Here is a 25481-nt window from a genome sequence, read left to right as displayed (position 1 = left end):
TAAATCCATAATAATCATGGCCTCAAGCGTATAAACTCTGTCAAAAATAGTTATGGTGAGGGATAAAACTGGGAGTTTGCCAAATAAAGAGTCACCTTCCCTCCCCATACACATTTCCATTCAAATACAATGTATTTGACTCATATGACCCAACTGCATTTTGACTCATATGACCCAACTGTATTGTTAAAGTAAGAACTGTGCCTCTCTTACACTTTTCAAAGGGAAAATGATTCACCTCTACTTTAAGCTTTTAAAATTCACCCTCCGTTTTTCCTTTTAACATACATAGAAACATAGAAGATTAATGGCAGAAAAAGACCTCATGGTCCATCTAGTCTGCCCTTATACTATTTCCTGTATTTTATCTTAGAATGGATATATGTTTATCCCAGGCATGTTTAAATACAACTAGAAGAATATTATTTTAGTAGCAAAACAACAGTAAATACAAAGATTCTTTTTTTTTCAAGAGGCACCTGGACTTCCAGGTCTGACTAGATGGTGGGGAATGGAAAGATTTACTTACTACTTACTTACTTACTCACTCACTCACTCACTCACTCACTCACTCACTCACTCACTCACTTACTGGATTTGTATGCTGCCCATTCTGGGAGGCTTTATAACAATAAAAAATAATATAAGAAACAATTTTAAATCCCATCAATGCAGTCATATCATGTCATACAATCATTACTGTGGCCAGAGTTGAAGGTTGTCAGTTACTCACGGCCCCCAGGCCTGCCAGCAAAGCCAGCTTTTCTTCTGTAAAGTCAGTACGGTGGGAGCAGTACAGATCTCGGGGGGGTAATTGGTTCCAGAGACCCGGTGTTGCCACAGAGAAGGCTCTCCTCTGTGGCCCCACAGAGGAGAGCCCGTTGCTTAGTCAACGGGACCCAGAAAAGGCCAACCCTATTTGGCAGGAGACGGTCCCGAAGAGAGTCTGGCCCTAAGCCATGTAGGACTTTATAGATGATAACCAACACCTTGAATTGTGACCAGAGACCAATTGGAAGCCAGTGCAGCTCACGTAGTGTTGGGGTGATGTGGGTGTATCTGGATACACCCACAACAGCTCACGCAGCTGCGTTCTGGACTAGTTGAAGTCTCCAAACACTTTTGAAGGCTAGCCCCATGTAGAGTGTGTTGCAATAATCGAACCGCGAGCTGATAAGGGTATGAGTGATTGTGAGCAGAGCCTCCTGGTCCAGGTAGGGCCGCAATTGATGCACCAGGCGGATCTGTGCAAAGGTCCCCATGGCCACAGCCGAGAGATGTTGTTTAAGTCTCAGCTGAGGATCCAGGAGGATCCCCAAATTGCGGATCCTTTCTGAAGGGGTTAAGATTACCCTCCCCCCAGTCAACCTTCGTCAAAGCAGAAGATATTTGGTGATATTCATGAAACAAATTTAAGAGATTATGGGAAATTTTTCTTAATATACAATGTTCTACAAACCCTTTTTGTCAGAAGAATGATCTAGAGGAAAAACAATATAGGAGTCTACCACAGAGTGTCAGCATAAACTGATTTCATTATTACACTAAAAACACCTATAAATGACTACTCTTCTAGGTCTCCAGGAAATATGTTTTGTTTTTTAAATCAACTGACGGACCTAGGCTAGTTATTTTCAATTAACCAGTCAGTCAGTCAGTCAGTCAGTCAGTCAGTTCATCCATCCATCCATCCATCTGGTAAAGTTGGGAAGGTGCAGATCTCCAGAGACAGTTGGTTCCATAGGGCCAGAGCCACCACAGAGAAGGCCCTTCCCCACGTCCCGCGAGCCAACATTGTTTGGCTGACGGAATCCGGAGAAGGCCAACTCTGTGGGCTCTTATTGGTCTCTGGGAGGTATGCGGCAGAAGGCAGTCCTGAAAACAGTCTGCTCCTGAACCACATAGGCTATATCAGGGATGGCAATCCTTTTTCTGGTTGCATGCCTAAAATGTGTATGTGGGTCCCACAATGCAATGTGCGCCCCACCTGTGCACGTGCACATGACTCCCCTCCCGCACATGCACGGTTTCCCACAAATGCCTCCCCCCAGCCTGTTTTGGGCCTGGAAAGACTCCTTCACCAAACTTTGCCAGCATGAACTGTCTACCATGGCTGCTCCTCATCCTCGCACTCTGGGCAACATCTGGCATGGCTGTTTATGCCAACAAATGTTGGCGCCTTAGACTTCTTCCAAGGGAGCATTCATTCATTCATTTATTTATTTATTAGATTTGTATGCCGCTCCTCTCCGTAGACTCGGGGCGGCTAACAACAATAATAAAACAGCATATGACAAATCTAATATTTAAAATAACTAAAAACCCTTATTAAAAAACACAAACATACACACAAACATATCATGCATCAATTGTATAGGCCTGGGGGAAAGGAATATCTCAATTCCCCCATGCCTGATGACAGAGGTGGGTTTTAAGGAGCTTACGAAAGGCAAGGAGGGTGGGGGCAATTCTGATCTCTGGGGGGAGCTGGTTCCAAAGGGTCAGGGCCACCACAGAGAAGGCTCTTCCCCTGGGTCCCGCCAAACGACATTGTTTAGTTGACGGGACCCGGAGAAGGCCAATTCTGTGGGACCTAACTGGTCACTGGGATTCGTGCGGCAAAAGGCGGTCCCGGAGATATTCCGGTCTGATGCCATGAAGGGCTTTATAGGTCATAACCAACACTTTGAATTGTGACCGGAAACTGATCGGCAACCAATGCAGACTGGTGTAACATGGGCATACTTAGAGAAGCCTATGATTGCTCTCGCAGCTGCATTCTGCACGATCTGAAGTTTCTGAACACTTTTAAAAGGTAGCCCCATGTAGATAGCATTCCTGGCCAGCACACCTCTTACCACTTACTGCAGATGCTGGGGAAGCAGCAGTGTGAGAACTGCCACTGCCAGGCACGAAGGGATGGGGGCAGCAGGAACAGGAGGCTGGGGTACTCCACAGCTCGGCACACATGCACAGCTTTTGGAGGAGGCTACCTGAAGCTTGGTGAAGGAGAAAATGGCCTCGTCTCTCTGGAAAGCCAGAATCAGGGGGCATGCACGCTGGAGCTGACAGGGCAATGCCTTGCATGGCCTTGGATATGGATAGGTTCACTATCATGGGTCTATATAATGATGGACAGAATCTTTTGCACTATCTCTCCAAACATAAGTGGAATACATTTACTCGCTTCAGTGATATCAGCATTCTTTATGCTATCAAGCCTGGTTGTTACTATTGCCACTTTTGTTTCAATGGCAAATTTAATTGATTTCTCTTCTTGGTTGTGACCAACCAACATAACATGCATGTGCACTCACTTAGAATGTCTAACTAATTTCCCAGTGCAGAAATCAGTATTTGCTAATGATGTAACAAAACTCTCAGTTTGAAAGTAAATTAAGCGCTCATTGTCCCAACAATAAAAATTAATTCCAATTCCATGCTGAATTTCTCTGTCTTGATTTGACTAGGCCATATTGTACAGCACCGTGTCCTTACTTAACCTTAACCAACCAACCAACCGAACAGAAACAGTAAACAGAAAATTTGGCTAAAAACACTGGGTTCTGTAATGATCAAAACCTGCATTTTCTCCCCTTCTAAATTATAACGTGCCTGAGGTGGAACAGAGCAAAATAGAGTTCAAGTTGTTGTATTCAGCTTGAACCTTCTGTGATTACATACCTGCAGGGAAGCAAAGTCTTTAGAAGCAAAGGCTCCAAGAATAGCAGCACCCATTAGCACAGACTCCACTTCTTGGGCTAGAACAACAGGCATGCCTGGGCAAAGACAACAGATCAGTTAAAGGGCCTGAGGTACGAAGCATGTAAGAAACACCTCTCCCTGAAGTATTAAAACAGTTGCCTCTTTTTAAAGGCAGATATGGCTTCTTGGTATGATCGTCTTGGTGTCCCCTAAGCCAGGGGTCACCAATCTTGGCAACAGTTGCTGGCTGAAGAACTCTAGAAGTTAAAATCCATAAGTCTGAAAGTTACCAAGTTTGGAGACCCCTGCCCTGAGCATTAAACGCAAGCCAAATTCAATGTAGAAACAGTCAAGGGGTAGCATTAAGAAACCTGTAGTGATAAATACTATCTTAGGATGCATAGATAAAATTAGTAGGTTTTCCGTGGTTAAAAAAAATATTTTGACAAAATACAATTGCTTAAACTTGTGGAGGCATTAAGTTATACATTGACTTTATAGCTGTCATGCTTTAAATGTATTTTTCAATTTACTTGGTGCTCACGTTGACATCATTGTTAAGTGCCTTCAAACAATGAATGTATTCATCTTGCCCTCTGAACAATATGAATCTGAGGCTATTAAATGGTCTATGAAATTATCTATTGGTCGCCCGCATAATTGGTTAATGGGTACTTGAATTTAACAGTAATATATTCAGTATTTTCCTGTCTTTTCCTGGAAGAATAGGGGATTGATAAAGGAATGTTAAGTATTTTATCAGATAGATTTTAATGAGGGCAAGAGAACTGAGAGCATTTTAGTAAGATGAACTCTGACATCCTATGTCAATCACAGTTCCTACAATCAGGAAAAATTCCTAAGCCGCAGAAAGGCCTCTTTGTCCAATGTTCTGCTTGGCTATTAGATACAGTCAAAGGACCCCAGTTTAAAATTTAATCAGAATTATCTATTAATAGATCTTTAATTTAAGACATCAGAAAGGAACTCTTGGTTTCAAAGTTATTTGAATTAGATAAAGAAAAAGGTGCACACTTGATAAAATCACATTGGACAAATAGAAACGATCGCTGTGGCAACAGCCTGTTGTGCATATCTACCCCAGGTCAAGACCTTATATCATTTGGTTCACTTTTTCTGCTTTCAAGAAATGTAATTACTTAATGCTGATTTTGATCTCAATTCCTGGTTTGATGTTGAAGAGATGCAAATCTAAAAGCAAAATACCCAGAGCCCAAGTTTTAGACTTGATGTAAACCATATTGGTTCCTGTGAAGAATAAAGGGCTGATATGGTTCATGGTTTGTTTTTAATCCCAACCTTTTAGAACTGTGGAAATACATTTTCCACAGGTAAAATATATTTTCTTTCTAACCACAAGATATATCCAAAAATACTCATGCATAAATGACAAGTTAGATGAATTAGGATCTCCTCTTATAAACAGGTAATTTGATCAGAAAAATGAATCTCCCGACATCTTTTTCCGGTTTCAATTTAAATTGGCATATTTTAAATTTTAAAATATGCCAATTTTCTGTATCTTTACTATTTGATAAATGGCAAATACTAACACATCAGTGAATATTATGAATTAAATATAACTCCTTACCTACTCTGCATCAATAGCCATCTTAAATCATACAACACACAGTTTACATGTTTGAATTATTTGAAAAATTAAAATTATTCATTTACTTTCAACGAATAATTGAGAAATTATCCATCAGAAAAATATAAGTGTTATTTCTGGGCAGCACTAGAAATATTATTTCACAATGGTGTGTAATGTACTATTTATCATTTCAATTGGTGTAGTTATTTATCTTTATTTCGGAACATTGGAATTTGTTTTTGATTGAATCAGACCAATTTCTTTAGCTGTATTCTGAAACTTACCAATGATGTCCGCATGCATTTGGACAAAGAGAGGGTTCTTGCTCAGACCACCACACATAAAGAGAGTGTTGATACGATGTCCTGCGACTTGCATTGTTTCTACAATATGTCTGGTTCCCAACTTAAATGTAACAGAACATAAAGAAATATTTATTAAGAAAAAGTGCTACAGGTAAAATGGTTCTTTGAAAAGCTGAAAGGCTATAGTTCTTTCCAATGATGAGAAAGAAGAGTTTTCAAAAAGCTAGGATCAAAAGTGATTACAATGTTGAAATTCTAAGTTTTCTGCTTTTGACATTAAATTGTCCATCTATGCCTCCAGATTAATTGTAAGACAGGGATTAGTTTATAAGAAAAATATACACATATAAACACTGCAACAAGAATTGCGATAGCACAACTCTGGAAAAATGACCAGACCCCAACGGAAGACTTAATTATAGATAAGATATATACATGCGTGGAGATGGATGAACTCACTAACTCAATCAAGGGAAGCAAAATCATGGAATCAAAACGAACAGGGCAAAAATGGCATGAATGGGTTCAAAAGAGAATATAGAAATAATATAATATGAAGCAATAGTACAATTGAAACAATCTACAGCTACCTTGTAAAAAGTTTTATTTACCAGTTAGTGAACGTAATAAATATTAGAATATAAAAGTATGAAATATAATGTATATAATGGAATGTAACAGGTAAAAATCTACTACGGTATAAGAATGTTAATAGAGATGGTTTATAATCTGTAAAACAGAATAATGTGTGATTTGAATTATATGTGAAAACTTAATAAAGAAAATATTTTTTAAAAAATATTCACGAATAGTGGAAAAAATGCAGGAATTAACATTGTTAAACATAAGCCAGTCATATTTTTATCCCTCTTTTATATCCAGGTTAATACATTTTTGTTTAGAAATCAATTTAGTTAAAATAGTTCCGACCAAGAGCACTTTTTTCAAGCCTAACCTTTGACTTACCTTCTGAAAAAGTAAAATTAAATTAAAACTATAGAAATAAACGTTTAAATGGGTTTACGGGATTTTTGTTTCGCATTTCCAGCTCATGCAGAGAAACCCTTTGAACACTAACTGTGTATTTAAAATTGGTTTTTGGATTTCAACTGAAAGAAAATAAAAACCTCAAAAGTAACATTACTGCCAAATCTACCCTTTGCCAAACTCATAATACTAAAGAATTCCCTCGGCATTTAACGCTGAACATCTTCTGAAGCACGGCCAAAGTTCATCGTAAGATTTACAATATGCTGCAAATGCCTGTACAGACTTTGCCAGGATATTTAAGAAAAGCAGAGTTAAGCTTCAATTGTTTATTTCATCCTGATTAAATTTCACAGGAATTTTGATTTAAAATAGGTAGTTCTGGCAAGCACTTAACGTTATCAAGGGCACCTAATGAAAGGCGTGGTATAATTAATGACACATAATATGTTAATTACTATATTAGATGTGGATGATGGGAAATGTAATCCACCTCTTCTGGAGATTATCAGACTGAGGAAAACTCTCCTGTCCTCATTGCTTTCATAACTAAGGGACAGTTACTCGCTTTTAAAAATTGTGTCTTGCTTTGACGCTGTGAATAGTTTCATTCTTAACTACTGCAATTTTACCACTTGAGAGCACTGTGGATATTTTTCAGAATTCCTGCAACCTAGATTTATCTAGATATCTGTAACATTAATTGAAAAGTTAATACTCATAATATCTCCAAACACAAAAAATAACCTTTTCCCAATTTCAAACCTAGTTACCGTATTTTTCAGAGTATAAGGCGCAATTTTCCCACCCACTCCTGAAAGAGGGTGGAAATGTTGGCGTGTCTTATATACCACCATTTTTTGTTTCCTGAAGCCCCGCCACCGTGTCCCATTTTTGCTAAAAATGGGCACATTTTTGGCAAAAAGGGGTGCACAGAAGGTTTGGGAGGTCTGCAGAATGCTATTAGGGAATGGGGGAAGGCAAAAATTCGCCCCATTTTTGTGAAAAATGGCCCGGTTTCTTTGCCAGTTTTTCACAGAAACAGGGGCATTTTTGCCTTTTTCCAGCAGCACTGTGCAGGCCTCCCAAACCCTCTGTGCACCCCATTTTTCACAAAACCAGTGAAAAACAGCCCTGCCTGCGCTACTCGAGGGCTGGCAATGGAGTCCCCATACTTATTGTCTGGGTATTTTAATCTGTTGTTGCTCGGTGAATCCTCTGGGTTAGCGCAGGAGTTCATGGTCACCATGGCAACCATGGACCTGACTCAAGTAATTCAGGGCCCAACCCACGAGAGGGGGCACACTCTCGACATGGTTTTCCTCTCAGGGCAGCTGAGTAACGATCTGATATTAAGGGGCTTAGAGACGTTGCCTTTGTTGTGATCAGATCATTTTCTATTGCGGCTTGATTTTAAGGCCTCAATCCTCCCCCACAGGAAGGCAGAACCGATTAGGAGGTTCCGCCCCAGACGCCGGATGGATCCAGATGGTTTTCAAAGGGAGTTTGGGGTTTTGCCAGATTTGCTTGTACAGTTTGGCAGAGTCCCTTGCTGCAGCCTGGAATATGGCTGTGACGGAGGCTCTAGACCAAATTGCGCCTTTGCGACCTCTCTGGCAACAGACCCTGGAGATCTCCTTGGTTTACCAAGGCGCTCCAGGGAATGAAACACCAGAAGAGAAGTCTAGAGAAGTGTTGAAGGAAAACCAAACCCGAATCTGACCGAACACTTGTAAAAGCTCATTTTAAGATTTACAAAGTGGCGATCAGGTCGACAAGACGTGCATACAATGTCAGCCTGATTGTGTCTGCGGAATCCTGCTCACTCTCTCCTTAATCAGGGGGGAGTTGAGGAACCCTTGCAGGGTAGTGCTGAGGCATTTAACCAGTTTTTCGCAGATAAAATTGCTCAGATCCGGACTGATCTTGACTCCAATTGGAATGCAGAGTCAGCTGACAATGAGTCAGTCAAGATGACAGGGGCCCATCTTAGTCCACCTGTTTGGAGCCAGTTTGCCCTGGCAAGATCTGATGAAATGGACAAGGCCATTGGAGCTGTGAGTTCAGCCACCTGCCTACTAGACGCATGTCCCTCCTGGCTGGTCTCGGCCAGCAGGGTGGTGACACGGAGCCCCCTCTTCAAGAAGCATTCCCTGGACCCAGACGTATTTAATAAGTATCGTCCTGTCTCCAACCTTCCCTTTATGGGGAAGGTTGATGAGAAGGTGGTGTTGCTCCAGCTCCAAAGGTCCTTGGAAGAAGCCGATTATCTAGGCTCTTGGCAGTCAGGATTCAGACCCGGCCACAGCACGGGAAACTGCTTTGGTTGCGCTGATGGATTATCTCTGGCAGGCCCGGGACAGGGGTTTATCCTCTGTCCTGGTGCTTCTTGACCTCTCAGCGGCTTTTGATACCATCGATCATGGTATCCTTCTGCACCGACTGGAGGGGCTGGGAGTGCGAGGCACCGTTTTACGGTTGTTCTTCTCCCACCTCTCTGGTCAGTCGCAGTCGGTGTTAGCGGGGGTCAGAGGTCGACTCTTAGATCTCTACCTTGTGGGGTTCCTCAGGGGTTGATCCTCTCCCCCCTGTTTAATATCTATATGAAACCACTGGGTGAGATCATTCAGGGTCACGGGGTGAGTTACCACCATTACGTTGATGATATTCAGCTGTACATTTCCACCCCGTGTCCACTCAGTGAAGAAGGGGAAGAGCTTTCTCTGTGGGAGCCTCGGCCCTCTGGAATCAACTCCCCCCAGAGATTCGCACTGCCTCCACCCTCCTTGCCTTCCGTAAGAATTTGAAAACACATTTATGTCGCCAGGCCTGGTGTCATTAGACCCCAACCTCTGCCCAATTAATGTATTTGGTGTGATAGTATGTATGTGTTTCTTTGATTTTAAATGTTTAGAATTTTTTAAATTAATTATTCTATTAATTAATTATTCTATTAATCCTAAGAAAATATACAGAAAATAGTATAAGGGCAGACTAGATGGACCATTAGGTTTTTTTCTGCCGTCAGACTTCTATGTTTCTATGTTTCTAATTGGCCTAGAAATGTTTTATTTATTGTATTTTTCCTGAAATGTTGTTAGCCGCCCCGAGTCTATGGAGAGGGGTGGCATATAAGTCCAATAAATAAATAAATAAATAAATATATATTACTACAGATAGTAATATATAGTAATAGTTCTCAACTTATAATCACAACTGAGCCCAACATTTCTGTTTTTAAGTGAGGCCTTTGTTAAGTGAGTTTTGCCCAATTTATAAACTTTTTTGTCACAGTTAAGTGAATCACTACAATTGTTAAATTAGTTATACAACTGCTAAGTGAATTTGGCTTCTACACTGACTTAGATTCTCAGAAGGTTGCAAAAACAGATCACATGACCCCGGGACACTGCAACCATCACAAATATGAATCAGTTTCCAAGCATCTGAATTTTGATCACATGACCATGGGAATGCTGCAATGGTCACAAGTGTGAAAAACAGTCATAAGCCACTTTGTTCAATCCTGTAACTCAGGGGTCCCCAAACTTTTTACACAGGGGGCCAGTTCACTGTCCCTCAGACTGTTGGAGGGCCGGACTATTAAAAAAACGTGTGAACAAATCCCTATGCACACTGCACATACATTATTTAAAGTAAAAAACAAAATGGGAACAAATACAATATTTAATATTTATTCTTCCTCTTTCTCTCTCTCTCCCTTTCTCTCTGTCCTTCTGTCGTTCTAGTTCTCTCTTTCTCTCTGTCCTCTCTCTTTCTTTCTCTCTCTTCTCTTTCTCTCACTCACTCTCTTTATATCTCTCCCTCTTTCTCTCTCCCTCTCTCTGTCTCCTCCTTTCTCTCCCTTTCTATCTTTCCTCTTCCTTTCTCTCTCCCTCTATCTTTCCCTCTTTCTCTCCCCCTCTCTCTTTCTTTCTCTCTCTCTTCTCTTTCTCTCACTCACTCTCTTTCTTTCTCTCTCCCTCTTTCTCTCTACCTTTCTTTCTCTTTCTCTCTCTCCCTTTCTCTGTCCCTCTTTCTTTCTCTCTGTCCCTCTCTTTCTTTTTCTCTGTCCCTCTTTCTTTTTCTCTGTCCCTCTCTTTCTTTTTCTCTGTCCCTCTTTCTTTCTCTCTGTCCCTCTTTCTTTCTCTCTGTCCCTCTTTCTTTCTCTCTGTCCCTCTCTTTCTTTCTCTCTGTCCCTCTCTTTTTCTCTGTCCCTCTTTCTTTCTCTCTGTCCCTCTCTTTCTTACTCTCTGTCCCTCTCTTTCTTACTCTGTCCCTCTTTATTTCTCTCTGTCTCTTTCTTTCTCTCTGTCCCTCTCTTTCTTTCTCTCTGTCCCTCTCTTTCTTTCTCTCTGTCCCTCTTTCTTTCTCTCTGTCCCTCTCTTTCTTTCTCTCCCTTATCTCTGTGTGTGGGGGAAGCGGCTGCTTGAAAACCCCTGACCTCCATCGCCTCCCCCCCACGGCACAAGGCGAGCACACCTCGCCGCTGACACAGGCGGCGGGGACTGCCCTGTCCCCCTGCGCAAAACTACGCAGCCCCAGATCGCTCGCTTCTCCAGCCAGCAAAGCTGACTGCCCGGCTTTGCTGGCTGATGCAAGAAAGGAAAGCGTCACATTTAAAAAGCACGCCACTTTCTGGGACTGCGGCGCTGTGGTGGCCTTCAAGCGCGGCCCTTCGCGGCGCCCCACCATCCGTTCCTGCAGGAAGAGATCGGGCACTTTACCGGGAGGTGGAGGCGGCTGGGTGCCGGGGAGGGCGAAGGAGTGGACGCGCCTCTCAGCTGCAGAGCGGAACGGGGGTGGAAATCAGCGGCGGAGTCCGGCGTTGGGGGCCTGGGGCCATGCGGGACCGCTCATCCAGGCTTGCCGGTCCACGCGCACCTGGATGAGCGGTCCCGCATGGCCCCAACGCCGGAGAAGCGATCCCGCATGGCCCCAACGCCGGAGAAGCGAGCGATCTGGGGCTGCGTAGTTTTGCGCAGGGGGGACAGGGGGACAGGGCAGGCCCCGCCGCCTGTGTCAGCGGCGAGGTGTGCTCGCCTTGTGCCGTGGGGGGGAGGCGATGGAGGTCAGGGGTTTTCAAGCAGCCGCCTCCCCCCCACACACAAACTTAGCCATGGTGCACTTAGCTGTGACTTTCAGTGGACAGTTTTTCAATTGCCAATCGCCTTTTCATGAATTTCGCGTCCACTCACCGCGGAGGAGGAGGGGAGGAGGAGGTGGAGAGGCAAGGGGGCGGGGAGGAAAGCGGGCCTGCAATTGGCCAATTTCTTTCTCGCCTTTAGGGAGAGGAACTGTTGCTGCTCTGCCATAGGGCAGCAACAGTTTCTCTCCCTAAAGGCGACAAAGGAAGGGGCCAATTGCAGGCCCGCTTTCGTCCCCGCCCCCTTGCCTTTCCACCTTCTCCTCGCTGAGCAGCCGACCGCGGTGAGTTGACAGGAGATTCGGGAGCTTATTTTATCGACCAGTAAAATCTCGTGAGCTTGCCACGGGCCGGTTAAAAGACCTCGTTGGGCCGCATCTGGCCCGCGGGCCATAGTTTGGGGACCGCTGCTGTAACTGAACAAACTGTTTTCAGTCAAGGACTACCTGTATAAGTAAAACTATGCAGACTAAGAGATATGCAAATGCTACTTTTCTGCAAAATCCCTTACTAGAAAGATGAACTTTTATAGAGTTTAAGTGATATTTAGAATAGAACAACAATGTTGGAGAAGATCTTGGAGATCTTTTAGTTCAACCTTCTGCTTAGGCAGAAAACCTTACTCTACTTCTGACAAATTGTTATCCAACATCTTCTTTAAAATGTCCAGTGTTGGAGCATTCACAACTTCTGGAGGCAAGTTGTTCCCCTGATTAATTGTTCTAATTGTCAGGAATTTTCTCCTTAGTTCTAAGTTGCTTCTCTCCTTGATCAGTTTCCCCCCATTGCTTCTTGTTCTACCCTCAGTTGCTTTGGAGAATAGTTTGACTCTTTCTTTGTGGCAACCCAAGATATCAGAACACTGCTATCATGTCTCCCCTAATCCTTTTTTTCATAAGTCTAGATATCCAGTTCCAGCAACTATTCTTTATATGTTTTTCCTCAATAAAAGTTTATATCCTTTATATGTATTTTATTTAGTACATGTGAACAACATGCGGCTTGATATATGGTTGTATACAGTTGTAAGTTAATATAATTTGTGACTGTAATATTTTGATTCCTATTAAATAGTGACTAATTTCCGAGCAAGAAAGTTACATTTCCAAAATGCACTTAAGCATTCAAAGTAATATTTTCTGAATTTTACAGAAAATTGCAGGTCCTGATCCATTGGTTTCCTTTGTTGCTTTAGTTGCTCCAATACTAAGAACCAGCTCAGTATATCGGTGAGTAATAAGCTCACACACACACATTATTGTGTGTGGCATTATATATGCAGTACCTCTGTAAAAATAACACATGAGGGACCAGCGGGTTTAATTTCAAAGCACAATAGAATCTAGTATAAAGAAACACTTGAATAATAATAGATGGATTTCCCAGGATACCCAACTGAGAAAACTTCCACCTCATTAGCATAAAATAATGCCACAGTGCTTGTTTGGCAAAGAAGTATTCTAGTCTTTCACAAGATAATATTAGTAGTTCTCATTTTCTGAGAAATGATTTGCATTTTTATTTAAATCAGAAAGAATGGCATGAAAGTATACACCAATGTTGTACTATCAAAGAACAGTAATAATAAGATTAGCAAATATACATTCTAACTATATAGAAATTAATCCTGTTTGTGTCCACTGAAGTATTAAAACTGGGCAAATGGATTTAAAGAAATTGGTTTCGTTGCTAAACTCGGCAGAGTAATATGATGAAAATGCTCTTAACAAAGAACAGAAGCTTTTTGACTATGACACACAGGAAAACTCCATAACAAATTTTATAGATATCTGTATCTATAGGTTGAATCAACTATAAATTTCTGCATATGATGGTGTTATGACTAATGACAATTAAAAAATTCATGATGTATGTCATGTTGACTTGAAATAGACTATATGACAGCAATAGTGGAAGCACTACATTATATTGTTGAGACAGGAATTTTGGGAAGAGAACATTATTACGAAGATGGAATATTACAGACGTTTAGGATTGTGATCACAGAACTTGTTTATTGATTGACTGATTTGGTTTGATTTCTATAGTCTCCCCCCTCCCCCCAATCTCAGAAAATGACTCTGGGCAGCTTGCAATTCAAAACATATATTGCAATTAGCATTTTAAAGCAATAAAATAATAATAATAAAATTCAGTAAAATAGCAGAAACATTAAATGTCTAATCCAAAGTTCAAAAGCAAGATGTCTGGCCTTTAATCATAGCCAGGAGGTGGGGTCCTTGGAACAGGTACCACCCCAGGCTGGGAACACAGTCAGGTCTTAAAAATTTTATGAAAGGCTAACGGGGTTAGGGGCATTTTAATCTCCGAAGGGAGGATTCTCATTAGCAATTAAAATAATGGATGTTCCACCGAGCACATGATGCTGCAGAAAAAGTTTACTGTCTACTGTCTGTCGGTTGACATTCTTTGACTGACAAGATCCGCAGCATGCCCATGTCCAATTGATCTAACTGGATGGGGAGAAACTCTTGGAAAAAGCTGATCCCTCAGGTTCCTAGGCATGTAGGGCTTTAAAGGTAATCACCAGCACCTTGAATTGCATCTAGAAACACAATGGTAACCAGTGCAGCTCATCACGCAGGACAGGGGTAAAATGCTACCGGTTTGGCCCAATTCAGCCATACTGGTAGTGGCAACCGCCAGTGGTTCGGAGAACCGGTAGCAGCAGCATCATGTGGCTCCGCCCACCCACATGAATATTGCTATTTTTTAACCCTCCGTGGATGCACAAGGCCTTCTGCACATGTGCAGAGGGTGAAAAAGTGTGTGCGACAGTGGTGCAAGTGCAAGGAAAGTGATAGGGAAAGTAAGTAGATTTGACCACTGACGCAGGAATGGTATTCCATGTGCTGTATAACTGTATATTCAGCTCCAATTGAAGTTTCTGAATGGTCTTCAAGGGCAACCCAATGGAGAGTGTAATACAGTAGTCGAATCTGGTGGTTAAAATGTTGTGAGTTACTATGAGGAGGGCCTCCCAGTCCAGGTATGGGCACAATTGGCAACACCCCCCCCCCCCAAAAAAAAAAAAAAGGTGTGCAAAGAACTTCTTGGATACGGCTGCCTCCTGCTCTTTAAGCAGGAGCCATCCAGATTGTGTACCAGGTCTGTTTGGGGCAGTGCTACTTCATCCAAAACCAAAGACGGGCTACAAGAATGGTGGAAGGTCTTAAGCATAAAACGTATCAGGAAAGACTTAATGAACTCAATCTGTATAGTCTGGAGGACAGAAGGAAAAGGGGGGACATGATCGAAACATTTAAATATATTAAAGGGTTAAATAAGGTCCAGGAGGGAAGTGTTTTTAATAGGAAAGTGAACACAAGAACAAGGGGACACAATCTGAAGTTAGTTGGGGGAAAGATCAAAAGCAACATGAGAAAATATTATTTTACTGAAAGAGTAGTAGATCCTTGGAACAAACTTCCAGCAGATGTGGTAGATAAATCCACAGTAACTGAATTTAAACATGCCTGGGATAAACATATATCCATCCTAAGATAAAATACAGAAAATAGTATAAGGGCAGACTAGATGGACCATGAGGTCTTTTTCTGCCGTCAGACTTCTATGTTTCTATGTTTCTAAAGAAGGAAATCCTTACGTCTGGAGGATTCAAATATCCAGAGTCACTCTGTCTTCTTAGGGTTGAATCAGAGTCCATTTCATTCTATCCAGTTCCCAACAGACCTAATAGGGCATCTATGGCATTACTCAGCCCCCCCCCCTTTTTTTGGGGGGGGGGAGAGTGTGAAAAAAATATTTTGAACTGGGTCCAAATTAATGTAGTTTGATGTTCCAGCAAAAAGCCAATAGCCAGAAATTAGTCTTTCTAATCCTTGCCATGTACCATATCCTGGAATGTCTTTTTAAAAGTTATTTAGAAATATTATGTATAACAAATATTAGAAACGTATTGGAAGATCACAGGATCAGCTGCCACTCCACAAAGGGAAGGAAACGGAAAATCTAATTAATTACTACTTGCTAATAGTATGTGCCTTCACCATTCCCTTCCCTTTTGCCATTTGTTGAATGGGAAAATAAAATGCCCCCTGAAAATATCTCAGCTGTAAAAACTGAATCACACATATGCAACAATATCTTGAAAAGTAAATAAAATAGGTTTCTTGTTTTGTAGCTCCTAAATTCTTGGCCTGAGGTTTAAAAACCTGCTTTCCAGATGTACAAGAAAGATGCCTCCTAAAAAAGTTCAAGTACAACATATCAATCAATAGTAACAGTAGTCCACACTATTGTTTGTGACAAAACCAAATAATCATTGCATTCCACATCTCTCAATCAAATGAAATTTCCCATTCAACAGGACAGTTTATTTAATTAACAAGGAAGACAGATTTGGAGAGGAGACAACATAAATATAAATGTAAGCTCATTTGAAATTTCTGTTCTTTTATTTTACTTTTCTCTTTTTTAAAAAAATAATGCAGTTGCAACATATCTATGCCACCATTTGCAGCCACACCACAAAGAAAAAGACCCTCACTGCTATTGTATTCTTAATATTAACCCTTAGATAAATTGTTTCAGTTTATCCACTCACAACTAGTCCTAAGAATTTCAATAGTCATTTGCTGTAAAAACACACACACACACACCCATATTATGATCCCAAGAAAAGAAGGCTTCCCTTAAATCTTAGGGAAAATTTACTCAACTTACCGCAATGGCTTGAACTGTAGCTAGATAAATAAGAGCAAGGTCATCAAGACTTTGAGACAGTGTCAGTCCCACTACCTGAAGGGAACAAGAACATTTTTGTACTTGCTAATTTCTTTTCCAAGAGAAGATTCTAATAAATTGTATCCCAGAAGTAATTTATGGATTTCATTATCACATGGTCTGGTAATAACCTCTAGCTGGAATTGCTTGGATTGGATAAATGTAAGAATAAAAGTCTTTAAAAAGGCATTCATCTTGAGGATTTATTGTTACTTCCAAGTTAGGAAAAGAAAGCTTCCGAATGCCAGTAGCAAAGGGACAAAACAGTTACTAGGCTACATAGAGGCTAAATATACTTGCCTTTTTTCTGAATGGGGAACTGAAAATGAGAGATATCAATGAACCGTTGCACTTACCTGAACGGTCTTCTCGCTGCACTGCGAGGAGAGTCCAACATGGGTTAATCTTCAGCCAAGCTGGAAGGGACTGAGTTAAAAATTAGCATAATTTACTGGTCCAACCCCCATGCTGCCCTTCCCGGGTCAGTCTTATAATAAAACGAAGTCATAGTGATAGTAAACCAAAGAACTTTATTAATCAACCAACTTGAAATAACTCAAACTATGACAACCATGAGACCCTGGGCCCAAACAGCCGGGTGGGTTTGGACTCTCCTCGCAGTGCAGCGAGAAGACCGTTCAGGTAAGTGCAACGGTTCTTCTCCACTTGCACTGCTTCGGAGAGTCCAACATGGGATATACCCAAGCTCAACATATTAGGGGGGGAAAGGCTGGACCAGGGGCGCAGTATCGGTGCAAACTCTCTGCAGTACTCTGCGTCCAAAGGCTGCTTCAGCAGAAGCGAAAGTGTCCAATCTGTAATGTTTAATGAATGTATTAGGCGTGGCCCACGTTGCCGCACGGCAAATATCGTCAATCGGGGCCTGCGTCGTCCATGCCGCTGAAGTGGCTGCGCTCCTTGTTGAGTGTGCCGTGATGCCTCTTGGTATTGGTGCAGATCGTGATTTGTATGCTGTGATAATGCAGGAACGAATCCAGCAACTAATTGTCTTGGGCGAGACCTTACTCCCCATAGATGCTGGAAAGTAGGAGACAAATAAGGCCTCCGTTTTCCTAAAGGTATTAGTCCGTCTGATATAAAGTTTGATGGCCCGTCTAACATCCAACTTGTGCCATCTTAGTTCCAGTGGGTGAGACCCTTGGGCACAAAAGTCTGGTAGCACAATGTCCTGAGATCTGTGAAAAACCGTGTTCACCTTAGGTAGAAAGGCAGGGTCTGGTCGGAGGACCACTCTATTGGTGTGGAAGATGCATAAGTCCGATCGTACTGATAATGCTGAGAGCTCGGAGACCCTCCTTGCCGATGTGATTGCTGTGAGGAAAGCCGTCTTTAGTGATAATAGACGCAACGGTATCTCCCTCAAGGGTTCAAAGGGAGGCTCCGTGAGGGCCTGTAACACCAGTGGCAAGTCCCATGTGGGGAAACGGTGTATAGTAGGAGGTCTGATGTTCGCTGCTCCCCTAATGAAATCCCGGATCCATGGGTGCTGGGAGATTGGAGTAGCAAAGTCCATTTTGAGTATTGTGGCAATAGCTGCCGTTTGTCTGCGAAGTGTATTCGGAGCCAATCCTTTATCCAGACCTGCTTGTAAAAACTCCAGAATCTGAATCACTGATGGTGACTGAGGGTCTTGATCACGAGCCCTGCAGAAGGAGCAGTAAGCCTTCCAGGTAGCTTGGTAAATCCGTGTTGTGGAAGGACGGCGTGCTGCCTGTATGGTGGATATCACCTTATCTGGGATCCGTTCCTTCCTTAACCTCTCCCCCTCAAGTGCCACACGGCAAGACTCCACCACTGGGGGTCTGGGTGGCAAATTGACCCCTGCATCAGGACCACCTTGTGATGTGGAATGCGCCAAGGGGGAGAAGTTGAAAGGTCCACTAGGTCCGCAAACCAAGGGCGTCTGGGCCAGTGAGGAGCCACCAGGAGAACTTCTGCTTGCTCTTGTAATAGTTTGTGTATTACCCTCGGTATTAGGCAGATGGGAGGGAATGCATACAGCAGACCCCTTGGCCACGGGCAGGTTAGAGCATTGATCTGTTCCGCTCCTGGTGATGGGAACCTTGAGAAGAACCTTGGTAAGTGAGTGTTGTGGCAGGTGGCGAATAGGTCCACCTCCGGAGTCCCAAATCTGCGCACAATGTCCCGAAAGAGATCTGAGCTCAGGCTCCACTCTGTCGGGTCGATAGTGGTCCGACTGAGCCAATCCGCCTGTATGTTGGAGGTGCCGGATATGTGCTCTGCTCGTAGAGATGCGAGATGTTGCTCTGCCCACCTGAACAGGGATTGAGATTCTCTCATCAGGCGGCCTGATTTCGTGCCGCCCTGATGGTTGATGTGTGCCCTGGTCGCCACATTGTCTGTAAGGATCAGTACATTCTGGCCCCTCACCAGATCTGTAAAGTGTCGTAGGGCCAGGTGAACCGCTCTGAGTTCCAAGTAGTTGATGTTGGGACATGTGAGGTCCTCTGGACTCCATAATCCTTGGGCCATTCCCACCTCGGAATGAGCTCCCCAACCTGAGAGACTCGCGTCCGTAGTTATCGTCACCTCTTGTTGTAGCAGGAACGGTGACCCCTGATGTAACGCTGACGACCTCCACCATGGGAGCGATCGGCGTACCTCTGGTGGAATTGACACCAATCTGGAAGAGTGGCTGGTCCGGTTCTGTTGAAATGGAATGAGGAACCACTGCAGTGGTCTGGCATGTAGCCTGGCCCAGGGAACAATGTCTATGCAGGATATGAGAACTCCCAACAGTTGGGACAGAAAAGCCAGTGTTACTGAACGGCTGCGTTGTAATTCTGTGATCAGCGCCCTGACCTTGACCTGGCGGTCTGACGATAGGAAGACCTTGCCCTCCATGGTGTCTATGTTGGTACCTAGGTGCGGTAGATACCTGGTTGGTGTGAGATGACTCTTCTGGTAATTGATAGAGAACCCCGCCTCCGCCAAGGTCGCTATAGTCTCTGATAGGTCGCGTTGAGCCCGACTGCGGCTGCTGGACAGAATGATGATATCGTCCAGATACGCCATCAGTCGTAGAGGACGTGTCCTTAGCTCTGCGGTGAGAATGTCCAATAACTTTGTAAAAGTCCTGGGAGCTGATGATAGGCCAAAGGGCATGGCCTTGTACTGAAAATGGTGGTTTTCGAAACAAAACCTGAGGTATTTCCTGGAATCTGGATGCACTGGGACATGGAGGTATGCCTCTTTGAGGTCTATTGACGTCAGCCAGTCCCCTTGACGTATAGCAGCTAGTATAGTCCTTAGAGAGTGCATCTTGAACCTGCGGTATTTTATATACAGGTTCAACTGCTTCAGGTTGAGGATGAGGCGGCAACCCCCTGAAGTCTTGGGTACTATAAACACTATGGAATAGTACCCCTGCTTCTCCTGGTGTGGTGGGACCTTCTCGATGGCATTGATTTGAAAAAGATGATGAATCTCTTGGTAGAGGAGGTTGCGCTTGTGATTGTTGGAAAGTACCGGACACTCCAGAAATCTGCTTGGAGGGTTCAGGGCAAACTCCAGGGTGAGTCCCTGAGTTATAGTGTTTATGGCCCAAGTGTCGGTGGACATAGATGCCCAGGAGGCGGTGAAGTGCTGCAGCCGCCCCCCTATGGGAACTATGGTGGCAAAGTCATTTGTTCCTTCTAAAGCCTCCTCTGTTGGAACCCCGATAGGACCTCCTTGATTGCTGGAACTGCCTGTTCCGATCTCCAAAGTTACCCCTGTCCCCTCTGTAGGACAGTTGGGAGTAGGACCCCTGTGAATATGATCTTCCAGCCTGGGGTGCAGTGGAGGAAGATTCAGCTCGAAAGGGCTGGCGCCTAAAATACGGTGCCGTGCGCCTTTCCTGCCTTCTGTAAGATCTAGGCATGACTTTCTTCTTGTCCTTGTCCTCCACCAGGACCTTGTCAAGAGACTCTCCAAACAACTTTGACCCATCAAATGGGGCTGAGGCTAAACGACCTTTGGATTTGGCGTCAGCTTGCCAAGTCCGGAGCCAGAGTAGCCGTCTGGCTGATTGGTTTGCTGCTAGAGCCCGTGAGGAAAAACGAGATGCGGACAGAGTGGCATCCGCTGAGAATTCCGCAGCAGCCAGCAACTTATTAAGGTCCTGTCTTAAGCGACCCTCTTCAGGTCCCAGCTTCGAAAGCATTTCCTGGAGCCAAAGGACCGAAGCTCTGTTAAAAAATGAGGCTGCCGAAGCTGCTTTGAGGGCCCATGCCGACATCTGGTGAGCTTTTTTATTTATTCCTTCAGCCCTCCGGTCTTCCGGTTTTAGGCCATCTGCCACATCGGAAGGGACTAATGCATTAGATACTAGTGCTGCAATTGGAGCATCAACTGATGGAAATTCAAGTAACTTTTCCAATTCCGGCTCAAATGCGTAAAACTTACGCTCAGAAGCTGTTGGACCCAGAGCAGCTGCTGGGTATTGCCAAGGCCTCTGCACGTTGTCCAGAAAAATTTTGGGGGCTGGTATCAGGTCAGCGTCCCTTTGGATCTCCGTGAGTACTCTAGAGGCCGGAGGAGGGGCTGAGGCTGGATCTGTGGACTTCTCAGGTGTGCCCAAAGCCACAGTCAACTTTGCCTTATTGAGCAGTACACGAAAGATAGCGGGCCTAAAAAGGCCTGTATACACTGGTGGTTCTGGGGGTGCCCCTTCATCCTCAGACAGGCCATCATCTGGCTCTGATCCCTGTCCTCTGAACGCAGGGTCTTCAAGAAATGAATCATGCGCAGGTGATGGGGGGGCTGGTGCTGCCCAAATATTCCTTTGCAGAGAAGGAGGAGGAGGTTGCGGAGAGGGAGGTGGTGCACTTGTGTATTGTTGCACCCCAGCTGCTATGCCATGCGAATATGCTGAAGCGATCATATCTTGCAAGGCTGGTGGTAGGCGTTGCCAGGTATCTGGGGATGATCTGAGCCCCGCAGCTGTTGGGGTGAATGTGGCAGTCGGCAATGGTTGAGGTGCCATGTGCCATGCAGGAGAAACAGAGGGTGGCCTGGCAACTTCAGGCCTTATGGGTTCAGCCACCTGGGATGGGCCCCCGAACCTATCTGGAGACCAGTCCCTGTCTGTAGCTAAGCCACTTCCTTCTGGGAGCCTTGGGGGGGTCCCGGTTATCATTCCCCCGCTCTGACCTGGTACTGAAGAGACTGCGGTATTGCATTGCTTCTGAGCCTCAAGTTGCTCCTCCAATGCCTTAATTCGACGCTCGGCCTCTCTTAGTCCAGATGCTGATTGAGAGGTTTTTGCCTTTGCCTTTGAGGAGTGAGTCTTCTCCTTGGCTTTTGCTGTTGAGGGCTCTGCTGTCCCCTGCTGTGGAAGATCAGCCATTGGGGAATCAATTCGCAGCCACCGCAACGCAAGGGTAAAGCAAAGAACTTTTTCTGTTGTTACACAAGTATTACCGAGCGAAAAATGGCCACCGCTGTTCTTTTCCTGTATAAACAGGAAGTCCGGTCTCTTTCCTGCCTCTCTAGGCCTCAAGCCGGAAACCGGCTGTTCCAAAATGGCGGCCCCCTGTGTGCCGCGCCATTTTCTCAAGGCCGTTTCGTCCCGTAGCCGTCTCAGGCGGCAAAAGGGAATCCTCGGATTCATTCCGATCTCGGGCAGCGTTTTTGGGCGGGAATTTCAAATTCCTGCTCGCCCTGGCCCAACTTGACATAAAAACGCCTTGCCCTGAGGTATGGCCACGCAGGCCGGGGACCTCTACTGATGGCGGTTTTCGGCGGGAGATTCGAATCTCCAGTGCTGAGTCCAAGGAAACCGCTCCAAGGATGGTATGGCCGCGCAGGCCAGGGACCTCCATCTCCGGTAACACCAGACTTGGGAGCAGTACCCACGCAGGGAAGAGGCTCCGACCTGGGGAAGACAAACTAGGGCAATGCTCCACAGAGCAGGGGCCCAATCACCTCAAGGTGAGCTGCTCCATGATTCTGAAAAGGAAACAGAAAGGAGAAAAATACATTAAGCACATTGTATAATTAAAAACAGATAAGTACACAATTAAAGTCACTTAAATCAATTAAAACCAAATAAAGTAAAACCAAGTAAAACTACCCCTAGACTCTAAGAGTCCTAGGAGGAAAAACTCATGTGTCCCTACACTATGACTGAGTTTTTTAGACTGACCCGGGAAGGGCAGCATGGGGGTTGGACCAGTAAATTATGCTAATTTTTAACTCAGTCCCTTCCAGCTTGGCTGAAGATTAACCCATGTTGGACTCTCCGAAGCAGTGCAAGTGGAGAATTATTATGTTTTGAAGGAAATCAGTTAGCATTTCTCGTTTATTTTTGTTGCACGTTTCAGTTTAACTTCAAGCACTATGTATTTTCCTATGAAACCAGTGTAAACATAAATCAAAATCAGCAGTTATCTCAAAAGCAAAAGAGTTAATGCCATCTAAGAAGCATGCAATCTTTAGGTACCGGACCAGAATATCTCCGGGACTGGACCAGAATATCTCCGGGACCGCCTTCTGCCACACGAATCCCAGCGACCAGTTAGGTCCCACAGAGTTGGCCTTCTCTGGGTCCCGTCAACTAAACAATGTCGTTTGGCGGGACCCAGGGGAAGAGCCTTCTCTGTGGCGGCCCCGACCCTTTGGAACCAACTCCCCTCAGATATCAGAGTTGCCCCCACCCTCCTAGCCTTTCATAAGCTCCTCAAAACCCACCTCTGTCATCAGGCATGGGGGAATTGACATTTTCCCTCCCCCTAGGCTTATAAAATTTATGTATGGTATGCTAGTATGTATGATTGGTTTCTAAATTGGGGTTTTTTAAAAATTAACTTAAATATTAGATTTGTTTACATTGTATTATTATTGCTGTGAGCCGCCCCGAGTCTGCGGAGAGGGGCGGCATACAAATCTGATTAATAAATAAATAAATAATAAAATAAATAAATAATATGGGAACCTAAATATATATCATATTTAATATATCATAGTAAATATGATTGAATCCAGTATAACAAGTTATTTGATAAACATCACTTTTTTGCTATATTTAGAGTAATAGAGAATAAGTACAACAAAATTATCTGAAAATTCATGTATCCTACCATACATCTCTTCAAGATGGGCCCTTATAAGCCAAAAATATAGCATTCAACCTTGATGCAGAAAATATTTTTTGTGGAAAGTAATATTATTATTATTATTATTATTATTATTATTATTATTATTATTATTATTATTATTATTATTATTATATTTGTATGCTGCCCCTCTCCGAAAACTCCCAAAAGTAGAACATAGAATAGCATAGAATAGCAGGACTGGAAGGGACCTTGGGGGTCTTCTAGCCAAATCCCCTGCTTGAGAAAGAGACCATATACCAATGATGGCGAAGCTTTTTTTCCTCAGGTGCCGAAAGAGCTTGGGCATGCACTATCGTGCATATGTGAGTGCCCATACCCATAATTCAATGCCTGGGGAGGGCCAAAATAGTTTCTCTACCGTCTGGAGGTCCTCTGAAGGCTGGGAACAGCCTGTTTCCCAACGTCTGGAGCCAGGGGAAGGTAAAATGCCCTTCCTCATGCCCCCGGAGGTTCTCTGGAAGCCAAAAACGCCCTCCTAGAGCCTCTGTGTGAGCTGAACATTAGCTGGCCAGCACAGACATGCACGTTGGAGGGCAATGGCTTGTGTGCCAGCAGATGTGGCTTCGTGTGCCACCTGTGGCACCCGTGCCATAGGTTCGCCATCACTTCCATATACCATTCCAGACAAATAGTTGTCCACTCTCCAGACTCTAGGCGCTTGTGAAAGAGTAATGCTTGTAAATGGAAATGCTTGAGTGCAGAAAGAAAACTGGCAGATGAGGTTTGGATCCATATATTAGTAAGAAATATAGTGGCTCAATAGTTTTATACTGAAATTCACATTTTTTAAAAAATCAGGATGAAATTCTCTCTCTTTGTCCAAATCTTCATATGTCCAATAAAGCTTTTCCAATGTTTTATATAGATTTAATCTATATACTTCCCACCCTATGTAGCCTCACAAAACAGCCTCTTGTCTCTGTAGATGTATCATATTCTTCTATGTCTTTAACTGCATTTTTGCTGTTGTATTCAGCAGCAATTATAATTTGGAATTTGCTGCTTGACAAAATCTTGCAAACTTTAGTTAATCCTATAAAATCATATGCAAAATTAAAAAACAGCAACAAAAGTTTTATACAAATAGGTAAAAAATGTACAACAGAATTATATATAACTTTTCTTTTTCTCCCCCCCCCCCCCCCCAATCTTTTTCAGTTTGGATGTCAACAATCATTTCTGGAAAACCAATCTGTAGAATTTTCAAATAAAAATGATAAAATAAATAAAAATAAAAATCCTAAGTTCATGGTCTTATTTTATATGGTTATTCTGTTTTCACCCTTTTACAACAGCAGACTGTTTCTTACCATGCCCTTTAGAGTCAAATCTGCAAGGGGAGATCGGTTGCCATGGAAATCTGGCCAAACATGTAAATCAACAGTGAGCAAACCCACAGGCAAAGATTTCTTAATCAGATCCAGGTGACCATTCAAGTATGTATATATACTTTGAGCTCTGCAAGAAAAACAAATGAAAAAAGGGGGGAGTGAGCTGAGCTGAGGGAGAAAGGTTATTCTCTGAACATACTGCATGGTTTGGACTCCTAATAAGAGGTACACAAATTATGAAAGTCTTGCAACATGAAACTGTAAAGGAATGGGGAGAGAGAATACGTTTAAAAGTTGAAGACTATCTGTGCTTGATGTATAGGGTTTATATAGAGGTCTGAAGCAGAATTAGCACATACAGTGTTCCCTCGATTTTCACGGGGGATGCGTTCCGAGACCACCCGCGAAAGTCGAATTTCCGCGAAGTAGAAATGCGGAAGTAAATACACTATTTTTGGCTATGAACAGTATCACAAGCCTTCC

At 43.5% G+C, this 25481-nt stretch overlaps 1 protein-coding gene across 9 annotated transcripts in view; it reads right to left on the bottom strand.

Annotated features, from left to right (window-relative positions):
• Nucleotides 1–25481, bottom strand: part of FGGY (FGGY carbohydrate kinase domain containing) — a 239001-nt gene that overhangs the window by 67259 nt on the left and 146261 nt on the right. For 8 of the 9 annotated variants that reach the window (XR_011558588.1, XM_070746020.1, XM_070746019.1 and 5 more), the window contains 4 exons: nucleotides 24978–25125; nucleotides 16466–16540; nucleotides 5605–5725; nucleotides 3685–3779 (listed from right to left, as the gene is read on the bottom strand). Coding sequence is in view for 8 of the 9 variants with exons in the window: in XM_070746020.1 (XP_070602121.1) it covers nucleotides 3685–3779; nucleotides 5605–5725; nucleotides 16466–16540; nucleotides 24978–25125 (439 nt within the window). In the remaining variant the exon portion in view is untranslated. The remainder of the gene's footprint in view (nucleotides 1–3684; nucleotides 3780–5604; nucleotides 5726–16465; nucleotides 16541–24977; nucleotides 25126–25481) is intronic. The other variant, XM_070746026.1, reaches the window with a different exon arrangement.

Source organism: Erythrolamprus reginae, chromosome 3 (assembly GCF_031021105.1).
Source record: "Erythrolamprus reginae isolate rEryReg1 chromosome 3, rEryReg1.hap1, whole genome shotgun sequence".
NCBI classification, from domain to species: Eukaryota; Metazoa; Chordata; class Lepidosauria; order Squamata; family Dipsadidae; genus Erythrolamprus; species Erythrolamprus reginae.
Note: the sequence above shows the minus strand (reverse complement) of the source record. Positions and strands in the feature narration are given on the sequence as shown.